The 21466-nt window shown below is 44.1% G+C and overlaps 1 protein-coding gene across 2 annotated transcripts in view; it reads right to left on the bottom strand.

Moving 5' to 3' along the window:
- EDC4 (enhancer of mRNA decapping 4) overlaps window positions 1–21466 on the bottom strand; it is a 948906-nt gene that overhangs the window by 25599 nt on the left and 901841 nt on the right. For both annotated transcript variants that reach the window (XM_075325634.1, XM_075325635.1), the window contains one exon: window positions 21120–21283. In XM_075325634.1, coding sequence (XP_075181749.1) covers window positions 21120–21283 — 164 coding nt within the window. The remainder of the gene's footprint in view (window positions 1–21119; window positions 21284–21466) is intronic.

Raw genomic sequence — 21466 nt, 5'->3', positions numbered from 1 at the left:
CTTCCAATCTACTAGAAAAAGGGTTTTACCTTTCACCTTTTTCATTGCCAGAATGTTCTTTACCTCAAAGAGGTCTTCTGCACTGACAGATGAAGGCAGAATACCAAGATTCTTGAAGTAGCGGGCTAAGGACAACAGGTTTGAGGAGAGAGAAGGAGTGACCGATTAAAGGATTTGGGGATACACAAAAAGGATGAAAGCTTCAGTTTGTAGGACATGGTATTAATCTGCTGGAGACCCTTGAAGGGACCAATAAAGAGTGGATGCTACTTGCAGGAAAGCATCTTGAGACTGACATATCTGGAAGAGCCATACTTTGTAGCCAGAGCGGAAAGAAGGTGGATCTCGGCGCCTTTTATTTACATGCCTTGTCATCCATACAGTGGACTGCTCCAGAGAGTCCTTGGGCTTCACCCAGATTCCGGAAAAACATTTGATGAGAGCATCAGCCACAAGGTGACAGGAGGTAATGTCCACAAAGAAGGGAATTTTGGGCAGCTATCCATATACAACGCAGAATGGAGAGAGAGCGGAGGATTCACTCACGTGATTGTTATAAAAGAACTCGGTCCAAGGTAGCAGTTTGACCCAATTGTTGTGGTGTACAATGTTGAAGTGCTTCAGGAAATACATAAAAATTAGGTTGACCTGCTCCACTTGACCGTTGGATTGAGGATAGTAGGTTGATGAGAAGTCCAAGGTGACATTCAGCAGCTTGCAGGTAGCCCACAGAATCTGGATGTGAACTGGACACCTGTGTCAGACACAATGTGGAGAGGTAAACCGTTCAGAAGGAAGACATGCTGGATGAACTGCTCAGCAAGCAGGAGAGCTGAAGGGAGACCAGACAGAGGAGTGAAGTTGGCTATTTTGGAGACTGTATCCATTACTAACCAAACGATGGAATAACCAGAGGACATTGGGAAGTTCATCGAGATGAGCTACTGGAAAGCGAAAGGCACAGGTAGTGGTAGTAGTCGACCAGAGGGAAGCTTCTTAAGAGTCTTACTGCGGGCACATGAATGACAGGCCGAAATGAAGTCCATAGCGTCCTTGCGCAGAGTTGGCCATGAGTAATGCCGCAAGATGAGTAGTCTTCTTTTGTCTGGTGTTACCTGCAAGCTTAGAGGACTGACCACACTGCAGCACTAGCTATATATTCACTTCAGCAACAAAAGTCTATCCTGATAGTAGTCAAGACAGGCTTACCACACCTACCATGAGCATCTTGGAGGGCTCAATGATGATGTTATGAGATTCCTCTTGTTCGGCAGATAGTGCATCTGTCTTGACATTCTTCTCAGCTGGCTGGAAATGGAGAACAAAGTCAGAGACGGCAAAGAATAGTGACCACTGGTCTTGGCTAAGATTTAGCATCTGAGCTGACTGCAAGTAAGCCATGTTCTTATGGTCAGTGTAGATAACAATGGGATGCATCACTCCCCCTTAGGCAGGTATCGCCATCCCTAAAAAGCCAACGTAATCGCTAACAATCTTTGATCGCCAATAGAGTAGTTACGCTCAGGAGCATAGAAGGCCTTGAAAAATGAAGCCACAGGTTACCATCCAACTAGTAACAGATTTCTGCGTGAGAAATGCACTTGCCTCAGAGAAAGAAGCATCCCCTACTAGGAAGAACTGTATGTTGATCTCTGGTCTATGCAGGATTGGAGCCAATGAGAAGGTCTGATAAAGGGAGACAAACACGCTCTCAGCCTCAGGAGACCATAACTCAGAATTTGCCCCCTTGCGGGTCAAGGCAGTGATAAGGATGATTTGGGAAGAGAAATGCGGAATGAATTGGCGGTAGTAATTTTTAAAGCCTAGGAACTGTAGAATTGGCTTTACTTCATCAGAAGTGACTTTAGGACTGCTGACGCCACTTCAGGACTACTGACACCTTCTCTGGATCCATCTTCAATCCAGTGTTGAACATTATGTACCCAGGAAGGGAAGGGAAGTCTGTTCAAAGACGTATGTTTCGAACTTCACTTACAGAGGATTCTCCCTTAACCTTTCTTCTGTGTGTTGATAGGTCGGGAGAGAACACCAGGATGTTGAACAGGTAGACAACAACACACGAGTAAAGAAAATACCTAAAGCTATCAATTACAAATTCTTGGAAGACTGCTGGAGCATTGCTGAGAACGAATGGCATTACATGATATCTGCAGTGGCTGTCACGGGTGTTAAAGGCAGTCTTTCATTTGTTTCTCGACCATACACAGACAAGATTATATGCACCCTTTAGGTCGATCTTAGAATACATTCAGGAACCTCTTAGGCGGTCAAAGAATTCTGGTATGAACGGTAGCAGATAGTTATTCTTGACTGTAATTTGATTGAGACCTCTATAGTCTATACAAGGCCGAAGGGAGCCATCAATTTTCTTTATGAAGACGAACCCTGCTCCGGCTGGTGAAGAGGACTTCCGGATAAATTCTGTTACCAGGCTCTCCTTGATATACTCAGACATGACTTGCAGTTCCGCCTGGGACAGATACGTAGTAGATTTGACCACTAGGAGGTGAGGAACCTGGTAGTAGGTGGATAGGGCAATTATGCAGCCTAGGCGTGGGTAGTGTCTCAGCTTCCTTTTCGAATATGTCCACATAAAACCAGCAGGCGGGTGGCTGACCAAAAAAAATTTGATTAGGTCATTGGCAGACGGGCGGGGCGGACTGAAACAAGACATTTCTCGTGACAAGACTGACCTCATCTGAGCACTTCACCGAATCTTCAGTCCAAGACAGGCTCATGCATATGAAGCCACGACACGCCCAGGAGCAGTGGATGTGACAGACTTGGAAGTACAGCATTCTCATCCAAAGTTCCACTTGCACGGAGATGAACTGAATAGCCTCTGTCAAAGGTTTTCCATTCACAGATGACACTGCTAGGAAAACTTGAAATCGCTAGATAGGGATTGGATACCTGCGGAACCGGAGTCCAGGTAGGCCTTCTCAGTAAATCGGATGCTGCTGCAGGATGTGGATACGACCAGAAATCGGGGCGGAGAGGACTTGCTCTTACCCCACGTAGGCTCTCCTATGGACTCTAGGTTTGGATGTTTCCCGGCTTCACAGGACAGACACGGACCTGGTGTTAACTATTGTAACAGTAGAAGCACTCTCTCTTGGTGCACGATGGGTCCCTGGAAGTTTGCAGCAAGGCGCGACAACCTCCTCTCTTGGCTTACATCCCTAGAGAGTTCTTGGAACCGGAGATTGATGCGGATAGCTATAGATACCAGGTTGTCCAAGGAAGAAGGAACATCTCAACCTGAAAGTTTGTTCTTGATTCTTCCGGAAAGAGTCTCCCAGAATGTAGCTACCTTGTAGAGCTGTAGGGGAAAAAACGCAATAGGGTCTTACCCGGTATGAGGGTAGAGAGACAGAAAGAGGTACACTCACCTGGTAGGGTTGTGCAAGTCAACTCCTTATGATTGCATGTGAGTGCCTTTTTGTGGTTTAGCAGCGGCCCCGGAATACAGTATATAATATATAGGTCAGGTAAAGAGAAAACCGGTTTAAATGCCGCGCTAAAAACCACTGATGCTGTAGATGAAAAAGATTTCCTTTATTTCATAATTCTACGCGTTTCAGAGACATCTCCGTCTCCTTCCTCAGGAAAAGAAATCATATTACAAAAAAGGGGCAACAGAGCCTATATAAAGGAAGACCAGTAGCCACATATGCATTTGAAAAGTGAACAGCCTATATGACTCAGAGCCGATGACTCAGCGCCACATGGAGAAGAGAAAAAAAAAAAAAAAGAAGAAAGCACACAGTGAATCATCACAAATGAACCAAAGGAATTACCGTGAAATAACATGAACATGTCAAGGAGAAAATTAGTGGATCAGTGAAGGATCAATAAGAAACATAAAAATAATAATTATTGCGCGTTATTTAATAAAAGAGTATATGAAAAAAGAAAAAAGTGGGGACAAGGGAAAATGAAAAGCACAAAGCAGATGGTGTGCGAACCCAGAAAGTGTAGGTGATAGCACAGGGGCCAAACCTCTACACTAAACGGGAATATGGTTACCATGGATTTGTACTTGGGGAAAGTGAATATAAATAATATGTGGAACAGGCACAAGGTGGTGGGATTAAAATACATAGAAAGTACATACTTGCTAAAATAAATCTCTCTTATGTGTCTTTTGAATATATAAAAACAGCATATTTACATGTGAAAGGGACAGGAAGAAAAAAACTTTTTTTTTATTAAACTTGAGTTGCAAGAAAAAAAAAAAAAATATATATATAGATTAAAAGTAAATGATATTAAAGGGCAAAGAATCCACTCCACTATGGAGCGGTACTATAGAAAGAGAAAATTGTTAAAGTGCATGCATGGGAAAGGTGACAAGAGTTTAACAGACTGAAAGGTAATGAAAGTTCATAACCGTGGGAAAAAAACCTCAATACGCCTGTGCTCAGCAGGTAGAGAAGAGGAGCGGTTCCTTATGAAAGAGAAAGGACTGCTAGAGCGCGTGCGTAATGGGGTGATGTGAGTTCAAAACAGTAAGGAGTGCAGGAGTTCATACCCATGGGAAATAAACTTAGTGCGCCTGCATTAAACAATCGAAGAAAGAGAATTGCTTCCTTATAGTGCACAAAAGCACACAAATAAGTACAAAAAAAGGGGGAGAAAGATAAACATGGAATACTATAGAGAAAAATCTACAGTGATTCAAATGAAGGTGTTGGGGATGTGTGGACAATAAGCTGGAGGAAAGAGAAAGGAATAGATAAAAAACGCAATAGAAGCAGATGATAAAAATATGAATAAATGCAGGGCTATCACGATATTAAAATTATATATAATATTATAGGTTGGTATAAAATGGTATAAAAGACAATGAGTGTTAATGTTAATGAAACACATAAATGAAGAGGGGGTTATTAAAAAGGGGAAAATATAATATATATATATATATAAAAAAATATATAAATAAACATATGTATACATAAAAACATATTCATGAAGGTTCTATATATATATATATATATATATATATATATATATATATATATATGTATATATATATATATATATATATATATATATATATATATATACACGTATAAAAACATTTTTGCAGTGGTCGAAACACCATTATAGATACCTAAAAACAAAAAAGGGCAGCAGGAGATAAAACCAGATCAATAAAACAAATCAGTGACCTCATTTAGGCCCAGGGGTTTCAAAGTGTTTAATTTATGGATCCAGAGAGTTTCCTTTCTGCTTAAGGTTTCCTTTCTATTGAGAGCATCGGGGGCTACCTGTTCTATCGGTGTAATATTAAGAGCCATCTCTTTATTGTGCTTCAAGGCACAATGTTTTGAAAGACCGTGTAGCATATAGCCCTTCTTCACATTGTGACTGTGCGAGTTCAACCTGTTATGAAGAGATTGGCTAGTCTTCCGTACATATTGTTTGCCACACACACAGTCCACTAAATAGATCACAAAATCTGACTGGCATGTAAGTCGGCTTTTAATGGGGAAGTTCTCTGAACCCCCTTGGGAGCAAAAAGTGGTCCTCTTATGACAAAATACTCTTACAGCACAAACAGTTCTTTGATCCACATTTGTAAGAGCCAATTGCATCACCTATGTAATTATTCTTAACAAGGGGTGCCCTCAATCTGCTGGGCGCTACAATATTTTTAATGGTCGGTGCCCTCCTGAATGTAACCCTAGGGCGACTAGGTAACATACCTTTGAGAATGGAGTCACTTTATGTTCACTTTCCCCAAGTACAAATCCATGGTAACCATATTCCCGTTTAGTGTAGAGGTTTGGCCCCCGTGCTATCACCTACACTTTCTGGGTTCGCACACCATCTGCTTTGTGCTTTTCATTTTCCCTTGTCCCCACATTTTTCTTTTTTCATATACTCTTTTATTAAATAACACGCAATAATTATTATTTTTATGTTTTTTATTGATCCTTCACTGATTTACTAATTTTCTCCTTGAGATGTTCATGTTATTTCACGGTAATTCCTTCGGTTCATTTGTGATCATTCCCTGTGTGCTTTCTTCTTTTTTTTTTTTTCTCTTCTCCATGCGGCGCTAAGTCATCGGCTCTGAGTCATATAGGCTGTTCACTTTTCAAATGCATATGTGGCTACTGGTCTTCCTTTATATAGGTTCTGTTGCCCCTTTTTTGTAATATGATTTCTTTTCCTGAGGAAGGAGACTGAGATGTCTCTGAAACGCGTAGAATTATGAAATAAAGGAAATCTTTTTCATCTACAGCAACAGAGATTTTTAGCGCGGCATTTAAACCGGTTTTCTCTTTACCTGACCTATATATTATATACTGCATTCCGGGGCCGCTGCTAAACCACAAAAAGGCACTCACATGCGATCATAAGGAGTTGTGACTTGCACAACCCTACCAGGTGAGTGTACCTCTTTCTGTCTCTCTACCCTCATACCGGGTAAGACCCTATTGCGCTTTTTCCCCCTACAGCTCTACAATTTCTCCGGACACTGGGATTTGGCGTTTGACCCAATCCTCCCTTGTGGGAAAATCGGCTGCAGAGGGTCCTCTACAACATCACTCGTGGACATCATGGATTACTTCAATAATCGCCTATCTTCCAGAGAAAGGCTGATTTTGCAGACTGTCGGATCTCCAGAGGATATTATTGATGACACCATTATGGACTCAGGCATTATCTTCACAGAAGAGGAGACCGCTAATATGAGGCAACTTTTTCATTCCCTTGAGGACCTCCTAAAAGAGGAATTGCGCTACAGCTTGGACGCTCGTTTCCTGTCCATTTACATGGAGGAGAAACTTTGTCCCAGGGGTCTGCAAATTCACCACAGTTCCCCCTTTCCACAGGATCCAACCTTCACAGCCAAATGGGATGGACTTTTCACGGACTGTATGCAAGGTATGTTGCTGTGCCTGCATGATGAGATCCAATATTGCTATAGCAGCTACCGTAAAAATGTCTTAATTGTATAAGGACTTAACCCACTATATACTACACCCTGAATATAGAAATTTAAATTCGGGTATTAACACCCGGCTCTTACAATTAGAGCATGATTCCATCATTAGGAAATCTAGGAAGCTCCAAAGGGACAGACAGGAAAAAACTTAGTGATCAGAAAAAATGTTCCAGCAAGCAAGTCCACGGAAAAAAATCTTCATTTAAAATTCATTATTTTATTTATAAATCCTTATTAAAAACAGTCCATGTTAAATCAAACTGCCCCAGGGCAGTTTGATTTAACATGGACTGTTTTTAATAAAGATTTATAAATAAAATAATGAATTTTAAATGAAGATTTTTTCCGTGGACTTGCTTGCTAGAACATTTTTTCTGATCATGATATGAGTTCTGCTACCTTCCTTTCCGTGCACGGTCCTGGATAAGCGGTCTCCTGTGAGAAGTAGGTGAGCTGGACAAAGATTTTGGGTTGTTCAGGAAAAAACTTCGGTATTTCCATCCCTCCCTGCAGAAGGAGTTCCAGCCAGAAAAATGAGTTTCAGGAGACATAGCTCCGCTAATAATAACTTCAACAACAAAAGGAGTTTTGTCAATAGCAGATTCCACAAACAAAATAAGAACCAGCGAAATGCTGACATTAACCCTACGGACGGCCCATCTATATCCCAAATAACGAAAAATTCTATTATCACCAGCAAACCCCCAGATAATATCGATATGTTGGTGGATGAGTTCTTCTCACAATCTAATATAGACAGAGCCTCTCACACCAAGGAAACCACTACCTCTCAACCCTCTACCTCTAGGTGTCACATTGAACCTCCCAATATAGAGTCTAATCCTAGAACCATAGAGGAGACCAGGGAACATTTGGCCAGGATTAGGTCACCAATAGAAAAGATTAGAAATGAGAGGGCACTCTTGACACCTATTTTGAACACTCTAAGAGAAAATGACACTATGCAGGATAAAGATTTTATTGACCTGCTGGATCTGTCCACCCATGATGAATACATCCCCCTTCCCGAAACACAAAATATGACCATTTCCTCTGATATACCAACTACCAGTGATAAAATAATTGTTGACAATACGAATAAAATAATGCCCCTGGTACCTTTTTTACCCCCTGCCAAGGGTTTGAAAGGAGGGATGATAACGGATTTCCTAATACCAAAGTCCACCAAAAAAAGAAAAAGTACAGTAGAGGAACCTGAGCAGGGCACAAACATAAACAAAAAGGAAAAAAGGGGCGCCTGACTAATTAAATTAATATGAATGGGTTCGTCAGCAATATTTTTAACCTTTCCGATTATATCCTAAATGAAGGAGAAATTAAGGTACTAAATAAGGGTCTCTCCTTCTGCCCGTCCTATAGATCCAGGGATTTCGACATATTTCTGGATGTTCAAAGCTACATTAGGAAGCTGACCCTAAAGAGGCATATCCTGCTAAAACGGGATGCCCCCACGACCTCCACAAAAGAAACTACCCCCTTTTGTCACACTAACGTCAGACCAAAGTCTAGATTTTACCCCACAGGAAGCAAGGGGCACTTCATTAAAACGTTTAGTGATCTAATTCTAACGGACCTAAAGGAGGTCATGAACAGCAGCAGGAGACTGAATCATAACCTCACAAATATTCAAAGGAGAGCCCTAGATAATCTCAGGGAGAATCCTAATATTGTTATACGGGCAGCTGATGAGGGGGGGGGAATTGTGATTCAAAACAGGACTATTTGAAAGAGGCGTCCAGGATATTATCTGACCCAGTGGACTATGAAGCAGCAGGTAAAAATGATTATGAATTAGCAGTTTTAAACTAACAGGTTTTAATTCAAAAAGCGGTAGACCTGGAGATTTTAAACCCATCTGAAAAGAAATTTTTACAAATCAAGGACCCAAAGATGGCATTTTTTTTATCACTTGCCAAAGATACATAAAGATCTGGAAAATCCCCCAGGGAGGCCCATTATATCGGGCATAGACTCCCTGACAGCACACTTGGCCCATTTCATAGACCAACTCATACAACCACATGTTTTTGGCTTAAAAAGCCAGGGATTCAGCTCATCTCATTGATTTTCTAAAAAACATTCAATGGAAAGATTCTTACACATTTCTCACCATAGATGTAGCATTCTTATATTCAAATATCCATCATCACCTAGGGCTGTTTTGCTTATCACATTTCCTTGAAAGTGATAGCAGAATCCCACATCCTCAGAAAGAATTCCTGTTGGAGGGAATGAGTTTTCTCCTCAACAATAACTACTTCACATTCAATGTCAAGTTGTATCATCAGCGCCTTGGCACAGCCATGGGTTCTAAAGGCCCCGTCACACGCAGAGATAAATCTTTGGCAGATCTGTGGTTGCAGTGAAATCATGGACATATTGTTCCATTTGTACACAGCAACAAACCTGGCACTGATTGTCCACAATTTCACTGCAACCACAGATCTGCTGCAGATTTATCTCTGTGTGTAAACTGGCCTTTAGGCTGCATGTTCGTATGCAAACTTATTTATGGGGGGTTTTGAGCTACTACACCTAGAGAATGGGATCTTTGATAGTGGAATCATAATTCATAAAAGGTTTATAGATGACCTGTTCCTCATTTGGGACAGTGATCATGCTGATTTAGAATCCTTCCTTGACAATCTGAATAACAATGATTGGGGTCTAAAATTTGCACCCACTATACATAAGAATGAGATACACTTTCTAGATCTCACTATTTTTCACCAAGATCAGAAAATCCTAACAAAAACGTATTTTAAGAGGGTTGACGCCAACAGTTATATCCACAACCAGAGTGAGCATTACGTTAAGTGGCTAAACAATATCCCCATAAATCAGTATAAGCGCATCCGGAGAAACTGCTCCCTGGATGCTGATTTCAGGGAACAGGTTGGATTATTGAGGGATCGTTTTGTAGAGAAGGATTATCCTAAATCACTGATGAAGAAAGCATATCAGGAAACAGTTAAATTGAAGCAGACAGATTTGTTAAAACCCAAAATAGCTTCACCCCTTTTAGACACTGAAGGGACTGATATTGCTGTTGTAAAAAAAGATTTCTCTATTAACTTCATCACCACATATAGTAGTGATAACAATACCATCAGGAACATCCTCTCTAGGCATTGGGGGATATTATTAAGTGACCCCATTCTCAAAGGTATGTTACCTAGTCGCCCTAGGGTTACCTTCAGGAGGGCACCGACCATTAAAAATATTGTAGCGCCCAGCAGATTGAGGGCACCCCTTGTTAAGAATAATTACATAGGTGATGCAATTGGCTCTTACAAATGTGGATCAAAGAACTGTTTGTGCTGTAAGAGTATTTGTCATAAGAGGACCACTTTTTGCTCCCAAGGGGGTTCAGAGAACTTCCCCATTAAAAGCCGACTTACATGCCAGTCAGATTTTGTGATCTATTTAGTGGACTGTGTGTGTGGCAAACAATATGTACGGAGGACTAGCCAATCTCTTCATAACAGGTTGAACTCGCACAGTCACAATGTGAAGAAGGGCTAAATATGCTACACGGTCTTTCAAAACATTGTGCCTTGAAGCACAATAAAGAGATGGCTTTTAATATTACACCGATAGAACAGGTAGCCCCCGATGCTCTCAATAGAAAGGAAACCTTAAGCAGAAAGGAAACTTTCTGGATCCATAAATTAAACACTTTGAAACCCCTGTGCCTAAATGAGGTCACTGATTTGTTTTATTGATCTGGTTTTATCTCCTGCTGCCCTTTTTCGTTTTTAGGTATCTATAATGGTGTTTCGACCACTGCAAAAATGTTTTTATACGTATATATATATGTGCACCTTCATGAATATGTTTATATGTATACATATGTTTATTTATTTATATATATTTTTTATATATATTTATATTTTCCCCTTTTTAATACCCCCTTCTTCATTTATGTGGTGTTTCATTAACATTAACACTCATTGTCTTTTATACCATTTTATACCAACCTATAATATTATATATAATTTTAATATCGTGATAGCCCTGCTATGTTATTCATGTTTTTATCATATGCTTCTATTGCGTTTTTTATCTATTCCTTTCTCTTTCCTCCAGCTCCAGCTTATTGTCCACACATCCCCAACACCTTCATTTGAATCACTGTAGATTTTACTCTATAGTATTCCATGTTTTTCTTTCCTCCCCTTTTTTTGTACTTATTTGTGTGCTTTTGTGCACTATAAGGAAGCAATTCTCTATCTTCAATTGTTTAATGCAGGCGCACTAAGTTTATTTCCCATGGGTATGAACTCCTGCACTTCTTACTGTTTTGAACTCACATCACCCCATCACACACGCGCTCTAGCAGTCCTTTCTCTTTCACAAGGAACCGCTCCTCTTCTCTACCTGCTGAGCACAGGCGTATTGAGTTTTTTTTCCCACGGTTATGAACTTTCATTACCTTTCAGTCTATGAAACTCTCGTCACCTTTCCCATGCATGCGCTTTAACAATTTTCTCTTTCTACAGTACCGTTCCATAGTGGAGTGGATTCTTTGCCCTTTAATATCATTTACTTTTAATCTAGCGATTCCCTATACACCACTAATATTTTTATATATATATATATATATATATATATACACTAGAAGGTGGCCTGATTCTACGCATCGGGTATTCTAGAATTTACGTATTGTGTAGTTCATGTATGATTTTTGTTATATATACAGTCAGGGCCAGAAATATTTGGACAGTGACACAAGTTTTGTTATTTTAGCTGTTTACAAAAACATGTTCAGAAATACAATTATATATATAATATGGGCTGAAAGTGCACACTCCCAGCTGCAATATGAGAGTTTTCACATCCAAATCGGAGAAAGGGTTTAGGAATCATAGCTCTGTAATGCATAGCCTCCTCTTTTTCAAGGGACCAAAAGTAATTGGACAAGGGACTCTAAGGGCTGTAATTAACTCTGAAGGCGTCTCCCTCGTTAACCTGTAATCAATGAAGTAGTTAAAAGGTCTGGGGTTGATTACAGGTGTGTGGTTTTGCATTTGGAAGCTGTTGCTGTGACCAGACAACATGCGGTCTAAGGAACTCTCAATTGAGGTGAAGCAGAACATCCTGAGGCCGAAAAAAAAGAAAAAATCCATCAGAGAGATAGCAGACATGCTTGGAGTAGCAAAATCAACAGTCGGGTACATTCTGAGAAAAAAGGAATTGACTGGTGAGCTTGGGAACTCAAAAAGGCCTGGGCGTCCACAGATGACAACAGTGGTGGATGATCGCCGCATACTTTCTTTGGTGAAGAAGAACCCGTTCACAACATCAACTGAAGTCCAGAACACTCTCAGTGAAGTAGGTGTATCTGTCTCTAAGTCAACAGTAAAGAGAAGACTCCATGAAAGTAAATACAAAGGGTTCACATCTAGATGCAAACCATTCATCAATTCCAAAAATAGACAGGCCAGAGTTAAATTTGCTGAAAAACACCTCATGAAGCCAGCTCAGTTCTGGAAAAGTATTCTATGGACAGATGAGACAAAGATCAACCTGTACCAGAATGATGGGAAGAAAAAAGTTTGGAGAAGAAAGGGAACGGCACATGATCCAAGGCACACCACATCCTCTGTAAAACATGGTGGAGGCAACGTGATGGCATGGGCATGCATGGCTTTCAATGGCACTGGGTCACTTGTGTTTATTGATGACATAACAGCAGACAAGAGTAGCCGGATGAATTCTGAAGTGTACCGGGATATACTTTCAGCCCAGATTCAGCCAAATTCCGCAAAGTTGATTGGACGGCGCTTCATAGTACAGATGGACAATGACCCCAAGCATACAGCCAAAGCTACCCAGGAGTTCATGAGTGCAAAAAAGTGGAACATTCTGCAATGGCCAAGTCAATCACCAGATCTTAACCCAATTGAGCATGCATTTCACTTGCTCAAATCCAGACTTAAGACGGAAAGACCCACAAACAAGCAAGACCTGAAGGCTGCGGCTGTAAAGGCCTGGAAAAGCATTAAGAAGGAGGAAACCCAGCGTTTGGTGATGTCCATGGGTTCCAGACTTAAGGCAGTGATTGCCTCCAAAGGATTCGCAACAAAATATTGAAAATAAAAATATTTTGTTTGGGTTTGGTTTATTTGTCCAATTACTTTTGACCTCCTAAAATGTGGAGTGTTTGTAAAGAAATGTGTACAATTCCTACAATTTCTATCAGATATTTTTGTTCAAACCTTCAAATTAAACGTTACAACCTGCACTTGAATTCTGTTGTAGAGATTTCATTTCAAATCCAATGTGGTGGCATGCAGAGCCCAACTCGCGAAAATTGTGTCACTGTCCAAATATTTCTGGACCTAACTGTATATAGATGTTGTTGTGTGTAGTTACCAAGTGTTTGTGTAGGGCGCTGTACATGTTCTGGGTGTGGCGGGGGGTGAGAGCGGTGTTGTATGTGTGTTGCGTGTGTCGCGTTGTTTGTGGAGCGCTGTGTGTCTGTAGCGTTGTGTGTGTGTGTGTGTGTGTTGTGCGGTTTGTGTGTGTGTGGTGTGTTTTGGGGGGAGGTATGTTTTGAGCAATGTGTGTGTTGTGCGGTATGTGCGTATATTTGTGTGTGCAGCGTTGTGTGTGTGTGTGTGTGGGTGTCTGTGTAGGGCGTTGTTTGTGGTTCCTATGCTGCGCATTCCCAAACGTGCTCCATCCGCCATGCTGCGCACTCCCAAACGTGGTCCATCCGCCATGCTGCGCACTCCCAAACGTGCTCCATCCGCCATACTGCGCACTCCCCATCGTGCTGCATCCCCCATGCTGCGCACTCCCAAACGTGCTCCATCCGCCATGCTGCGCACTCCCCATCGTGCTCTATCCGCCATGCTGCACACTCCCAAACGTGCTCCATCCGCCATGCTGCGCACTCCCAAACGTGCTCCATCCGCCATGCTGCGCACTCCCAAACGTGCTCCATCCGCCATGCTGCGCACTCCCAAACATGCTCCATCCGCCATGCTGCGCACTCCCAAACGTGGTCCATCCGTCATGCTGCACACTCCCAAACGTGCTCCATCCGCCATGCTGCGCACTCCCAAACGTGCTCCATCCGCCATACTGCGCACTCCTAAACGTGCTCCATCCGCCATACTGCGCACTCCCCATCGTGCACCATCCGGCATGCTGCGCACTCCCAAACGTGCTCCATCCGCCATGCTGCGCACTCCCAAACGTGCTCCATCCGCCATGCTGCGCACTCCCAAACGTGCTCCATCCGCCATGCTGCGCACTCCCAAACGTGCTCCATCCGCCATGCTGCTCACTCCCAAACGTGGTCCATCCGCCATGCTGCGCACTGCCAAACGTGGTCCATCCGGTATGCTGCGCACTCCCAAACGTGGTCCATCCGCCATGCTGCGCACTCCCAAACGTGCTCCATCCCCCCATGCTGCGCACTCCCCATCGTGCTCCATCCCCCATGCTGCGCACCCCCCATCATGCTCCATTCCCCATGCTGCACCAGCATCAGCCTCTCTGCCCGCAGCATCAGCCTATCTGCCCGCAGTATCAGCCTATCTGCACACAGCATCAGCCTCTCTGCACACAGCATCAGCCTCTCTCCTCTCAGCAGCATCCTCTCTCCTCACAGCATCAGCCTTTTCTGTCCCTAGCATCAGCCTCTCTCCTCCCAGCCTACCCCAGCCTCAGCCTCCCTCAGCATCAGCCTCTCTTCTCTCAGCCTTCCCCTCCCAGCCTTCCCCAGGATCAGCCTCTCTCATCCCAGCATCAGCCTCTCTCCTCCCAGCATCAGCCTCTCCTCTCTGTCCCCAGCATCAGCCTCTCTCCTCCCAGCCTTCCCCAGCATCAGCCTCTCTCTTCCCAGCCTTCCCCAGCATCAGCCTCTCTCCTCCCAGCCTCCCCCAGCATCAGCCTCCCCCAGCATCAGCCTCTCTCCTTCTAGCCTCCCCCAGCATCAGCCTCTCTCCTTCCAGCCTCCTCCAGCATCAGCCTCCCTCTCCCAGCCTTCCCCAGGATCAGCCTCTCTCCTCCCAGCCTCCGTCTTCCCAGCCTCCCCCAGCATCAGCCTCCCCCAGCATCAGCCTCTCTCCTTCCAGCCTCCCTCAGCATCACCCTCTCTCCTTCCAGCCTCCCCCAGCATCAGCCTCCCTCTCCCAGCCTTCCCCAGGATCAGCCTCTCTCCTCCCAGCCTCCGTCCTCCCAGCCTTCCCCAGCATCAGCTTTCCCCTCCCAGCCTCCCTCAGCATCAGCCTTCCCCAGCATCAGCCTCTCTCCTCCCAGCCTCAGCCTCTCTCCTTCCAGCCTTCCCCAGCATCAGCCTCTCTCCTTCCAGCCTCAGCCTCTCTCCTTCCAGCCTCCTTCAGCATCAGCCTCCCCTTCCCAGCCTTCCCCAGGATCAGCCTCTCTCCTCCCAGCCTCCTTCAGAATCAGCCTCTCTCCTCCCAGCCTCCTTCAGAATCAGCCTTCCCCTCCCAGTCTCCCCTAGCATCAGCCTCCCCCTCCCAGCCTTCCCCATGATCAGCCTCTCTGCTCCCAGCCTCCTCCAGCACGCCGTGCTCCTCTGCCGACACTCACACACACCCGATCGCATACACTCACCCACACAACCGATCGCATACACTCACCCACACAACCGATCGCATACACTCACCCACACAACCGATCGCATACACTCACCCACACCCGATCGCATACACTCACCCACACCCGATCGCATACACTCACACACACCCGATCGCATACACTCACCCACACCCGATCGCATACACTCACACACACCCGATCGCATACACTCACACACACAGACACTGACGAAATCGCACATACGCGCTGATACTCACAACATCCGGAGATATCACATGCTTCTGGCCATGTGATCCTCCGTCAGGTCCTGGAAGCTCACAGCACAGTATCGCCGCCGAGAAGCAAGCGATATCTCAGGATGTTGTGAGTATGTGGATGCGATGTGATGTGTGTGTGAGGGTGAGTGTGATCTGATGTGTGTATGTGTGTGTGTGTGCTGTTATGTGTGTGTGTGCGTGTGTGTATGTTCCGCCGCTGCAGGACCTTGATGTGTGGATGCGATGTGATGTGTGTGTGATGTGTGTGTGAGAGTGAGTGTGAGCCGGTGTACGCTGGTAACTATGATACACATCGGGTAACTAAGGGACCTTAGTTACCCGATGTGTATAATGGTTACCAGCTTTCACGGCCTCCGTCAAGATCCCAGCATCGCAAGGTTATGTCTGGCGCTGCTGGGATCCTGACGGAGCCGGTGTAGAAGCAAGCGATCTCCCAGGATGTTGTGATGTGTGAGGTGTGTGTGAGAGTGAGTGTGAGAGTGAGTGTGATCTGATGTGTGTGTGTACTCACCTGGGAATCGGAGCTCCATGTCAGTTGGGCCAGAGCGAGCGTGCATTGCGTGAGGGGGGCGGGGCCTGCAGAGAGCCGGGGCGAAAGGCCAATCCGTGTGGGGGGGCGGGGCCATGACACAATTTCGGAGCATGACAGACAGACAGACAGAATAAGGCAATTATATATATAGATATTATATATATACATACATATATATATTATATATATACATACATACATACATATATATATATATATATATATATATAATATATATATATATATATATATATATATATATATATATAATTTTTTCTTGCAACTCAAGTTTAATAAAAAAAAAGTTTTTTTCTTCCTGTCCCTTTCACATGTAAATACGCCATTTTTATATATTCAAAAGACACATAAGAGATTTATTTTAGCAAATATGCACTTTCTATGTCTTTTAATCCCACCACCTTGTGCCTGTTCCACATATTATTTATATTCACTTTCCCCAAGTACAAATCCATGGTAACCATATTCCCATTTAGTGTAGAGGTTTGGCCCCCGTGCTATCACCTACACTTTCTGGGTTCGCACACCATCTGCTTTGTGCTTTTCATTTTCTCTTGTCCCCACTTTTTTCTTTTTTCATATACTCTTATTAAATAACACGCAATAATTATTATTTTTATGTTTTTTATTGATCCTTCACTGATCCACTAATTTTCTCCTTGAGATGTTCATGTTATTTCACGGTAATTCCTTCGGTTCGTTTGTGATGATTCACTGTGTGCTTTCTTTTTTTTTTTCCTCTTCTCCATGCGGCGCTGAGTCATCGGCTCTGAGTCATATAGGCTGTTCACTTTTCAAATGTGGCTACTGGTCTTCCTTTATATAGGCTCTGTTGCCCCTTTTTTGTAATATGATTTCTTTTCCTTAGGAAGGAGACGGAGATGTCTCTGAAACGCGTAGAATTATGAAATAAAGGAAATCTTTTTCATCTACAGCAACAGAGGTTTTTAGCGCGGCATTTAAACCGGTTTTCTCTTTACCTGACCTATATAGAATGTAGCTACCAGCACCTCATTATTCCAGCACTTCATTATTCCAGCAGAGTTCAGGACAGGGAGCTGAATCGAATGGTATACTGGGCTATGGTGAGACATCCCTGGCGAAGTCTGAGAAGCGAAGAGGCTGCTGAGGTGACTCGACCCGGTTCATCAAATATCTTGCGGAACTCCTCCCGGAAGGTTAGCATGTTCAAGATGATAGGATTGCTTCTTTCCCATAAAGGATTAATCTAGGAAAAAGTTCAAAGTGCAACGAGCACTGGTTTATGGATCCTCTGCATTGCTTAGGATTGCCATCAAACTGCGGAGGAGAAGATAAGCGGGGACCGGAGCTTGGATCTGGATATGCTGCTGAAGTAGACACGATAACTAGAACAAGATCAGGTGGAGCCGTTGGGTGTTAAAGAGTACAGATGGGTGTCCACTGACCGCAGGTAGGTCAGGATTCAGTCTTGTCATTATCCTTGACGGACCAGCTCTTGTTTCAGGCCTGCTAGCAAGTGGTACTGGAGCCAGTGGGATTCATAGCCTGAGCAAACTGTTACGTTGTGCCACAGCACCATCTCACCCTGGAGGGGCGTAACTAAGTGACAAGCTCATCTTCACTAGAGCCTCTGATGGTGGGGGTAGGCTTGTGCTGGAAGGTAGCTATCAGGTACTACTACAGGGGATAGTTTGGCACTCTGGCAGCTGACCCCATGGATCAGGTATGCAGGAATGGGCACTGATGAAGGTGAGAACAGTCTCTGGTGCAGGCAGGATGGCTGCTGGATGGCTGGTTCAGGCAGGTACAGCGGGTACAGATGGTACAACGGGTACGATAGGTGCAGTGGGTACAGATGATACAGTAGGTATAGCAGGTACGGCAGAAGCAGCAGGTAGATAGTACAGCGGGTGCAGAAAGTACAGCGGGCATGGCCAGTATGGCAGGTACAGCATGTACTGACTGGTACAGCAGTTTCAGGCTGCTACAGTAGGATCAGGCTGGTACTAGAACACAGGTAAGGGTTAGCAAGCACAGGTAATGGAGACATTAAACTGGGAACAGGACCTTACAACTAGAAGAGTGTATTTAGCACTCATGGACCTCCCATAGGGGGAAGATGCCTTAAGTATCTAGAGACTCTCAGCCATAAGCTTAGAGGGACTTCCAGGTTTGGGCCCGCTGACCCTGTAACAGCAAGGATGTGCATGTGCCCTAAGCGTGCTACCGGGAGACCTGTGAGGCATGCGCAGACCCCAGGAGGTGGCAGGAGAAAGAGGGGGGTGAAGATACCCCTGTTAAGCAGCCAAGAGGGTGAGTATGGAGGCGTCTCTGCCAGGAGGAGGAAGCGAGGAAGAGCGGGGACACCAGCTATGGCATTACATTGGCGGCATACTGGGCTATGGTGAAACTCCCCTGGTGTAGTGTGAGAAGCGAAGAGGTTGCTGAGGTGACTCGACCTGGCTCATTGAATACTTTGCAGAACTTCTCTGGGAAGGTTTGCAGGTTCAAGACAACAGGATTGCGTCTTTACCATAATAGATAAATCTATGTGAGGGCGTTGCCGGTCAGGTCGGACATTGGAAAGTTTACCGAAATAAACTGATGAGACAAAAGTTTAAAGTGCAATGAGCACTGGTTTAGGAATCCTCTGCATAGCTTAGGATTTCCGTCAAGCCAGGCAGAAGCAGACAAGTGGGGAACGGAGCTTGGAGCTGGATATGCTGCCAAAGTAGACACTATAGCTGGAACAAGATCAGGTGGAGTCGTTGGTGTCAAAACATGCAGATGGATGTCCACTGACCGGAAGTAGGTCAGGATTCCATCTTGTTATTCTCCTTGACAGACCAGCTCTTGTTGCAGGCCTACTAGCTACTGGTACTGGAGCCAGTGTGATCCATAGCCTAAGCAAACTTTTAGGCTGGTGCGGACCCACTGTGCAACAGCATTGGCTCACTGTGGAGAGGCGTAACTAAGTCACTACCTAGCCTTCATTAGAAGCTCTAAAGGTAAGGATAGGCTTGTGCTGGAAGGTAGCTGCCAGGCTCTACTACAGGGGATAGCTGGGCACTGTGGCAGCTGATGGTTGCGCACTAGTTTTCATTACTCATGCTGTCACATCAGAGGAGCTTTAGTAAGCACACACATAGTGCACTGGACTTAGCGATCCCCATTCATTGAACCATGTTCATAATTAGGAGCATCGAACACCTCTGGACTTGTACAGCAGTAAGTACCGTATTTTTTCGGACTATAAGACGCACCGGACTATAAGACGCACCCTGGTTTTAGAAAAGGAAAATAGGAAAATAAAATTTTAAGCAAAAAATGTCATGACACACTGTTATGGGGCGAGGATCTGCTGCTGATACTATTATGGGGGTAATGTCCCCAAATTCTCTACTAAGGTACCCCATCTTGGTAATGATCCTTTTGACTTGTATATAATCCCCATCCTTGTACATATATTTCTCATCCTGGTATAGCCCCCATCCTGCTACATAGCGCCAATCTGGTACAGCCCCCATCCTGCTACAAAGCGCCATCCTGGTATATGCCCTGTCCTGCTATATGGCCTGTATCCTGTGGCACACACAAAAAAAAAATAAAACGTTTAAACTCACCTTTCCTCACTCAAGCAGCATCGCTCATCTTCCTGTCTGTGTCAGCAGCAGGGCCGCTGACCCGTGTGGAGCCGGTCACTATTCCCTGCAGCATCGCAATATCCTCCTGCCTGCTGGCCCGCTGATGTGTGAAGCCTAGAGGTGCAAACAGCGATGACGTCATCGCTGTGGGCGCTCTCCACACACATCAGCGGGGAGGCAGACAAGAGGACATCGCGATACTGCATTCAACGGTGACAGGTGAGTATACCGTACTTATTCACTGCCCCCCACGCTGATGATGAGCGGGGGGCAGTGAATATAGCCACACATGATCACTCCAGGCTGTAGTTGCCAGTGGTGATCACGCGGGCCGGCTGTTAATTATGCGCGCATCCCCCCGCCCATCATCCCTCCCACCTGTCAGCGCCAGCTTCAGCGCTGAGAGATGATGGGTGGGAGGATGGGCGTGCATATGAAATGAGGGGGCCCACGTGGTTACGGCAGGCGCTGCTACAGCCTGCTCATGCCCCCGATGACCCGCTCCACCGCAGCACTCTAATTCCCTGAATCCATGCTCTACATTCAGACTATAAGACGCACCCCCCACTTACCCTCAACATTTGGAGGGGAAAAAGTGCGTCTTATAGTCCGAAAAATACGGTAATTGTTACAGTCACATGTTATATTCCATTGCATTGGTGTTCCCTCTTGGTATAACCTGTTCAATATTATTGAAGATTTACTGGTTCCCCTTTGAGTGATCTGTGCTAACAGAATGTTTTGTTACTGGTAGCATAGAATGCCACATGTTATCTGTTTGCATGGACATATACATCTTATCCAACGTCTTTGCTGTATTACTCTTAGCACGGTAGTTCCCATTTCTTGTATATTGTCAGAATTTTGTATGGGCCACTATACAAGGCTTATTTTGGTTTTGTCTGCAGCTATCAGTTTATACCATCGTTTTTACAAGTACTGTAGGCTATTGTTTTATATTGTGTATTTGTTGATTATGTTGACATAATTAACAGTTTATATGACAAAATTAAACTGTAAGCTGTAAGTTTTCAAAATGAATACATACACATTTGATTTCCTACATATATAACATATTTACTTACTTAAGTTTGAGTTCAGTACGGGTGCAAAGGTCAAAAGATAGTTGCTGGATCAGAGAAAGAAGAACAGGTTGAGTAAGTGGGCAGGGATGCTGTCCAAAAACTTGTTGCAAATCCACCGTCTCACAAACATACAGGATTAGATTTAGATCTGAAGCTGTTAAAGCCTGTAATAGGGAAAATTAAAACAAAACACATATATAGAAGAAAAAAATATATAAGCAATGAGAGAATACAAGGATTTACTTTTTATTATAATACCAATGAATATTTCATGCTACTTTTGCAGACTTTCAAATTAAATATTTTCAACCCCAATTACAAGAAAGTTGGGATGCCGTGTACAATAT

Source organism: Anomaloglossus baeobatrachus, chromosome 10 (genome assembly GCF_048569485.1).
Source record: "Anomaloglossus baeobatrachus isolate aAnoBae1 chromosome 10, aAnoBae1.hap1, whole genome shotgun sequence".
Taxonomy (NCBI): Eukaryota; Metazoa; Chordata; class Amphibia; order Anura; family Aromobatidae; genus Anomaloglossus; species Anomaloglossus baeobatrachus.
Note: the sequence above shows the minus strand (reverse complement) of the source record. Positions and strands in the feature narration are given on the sequence as shown.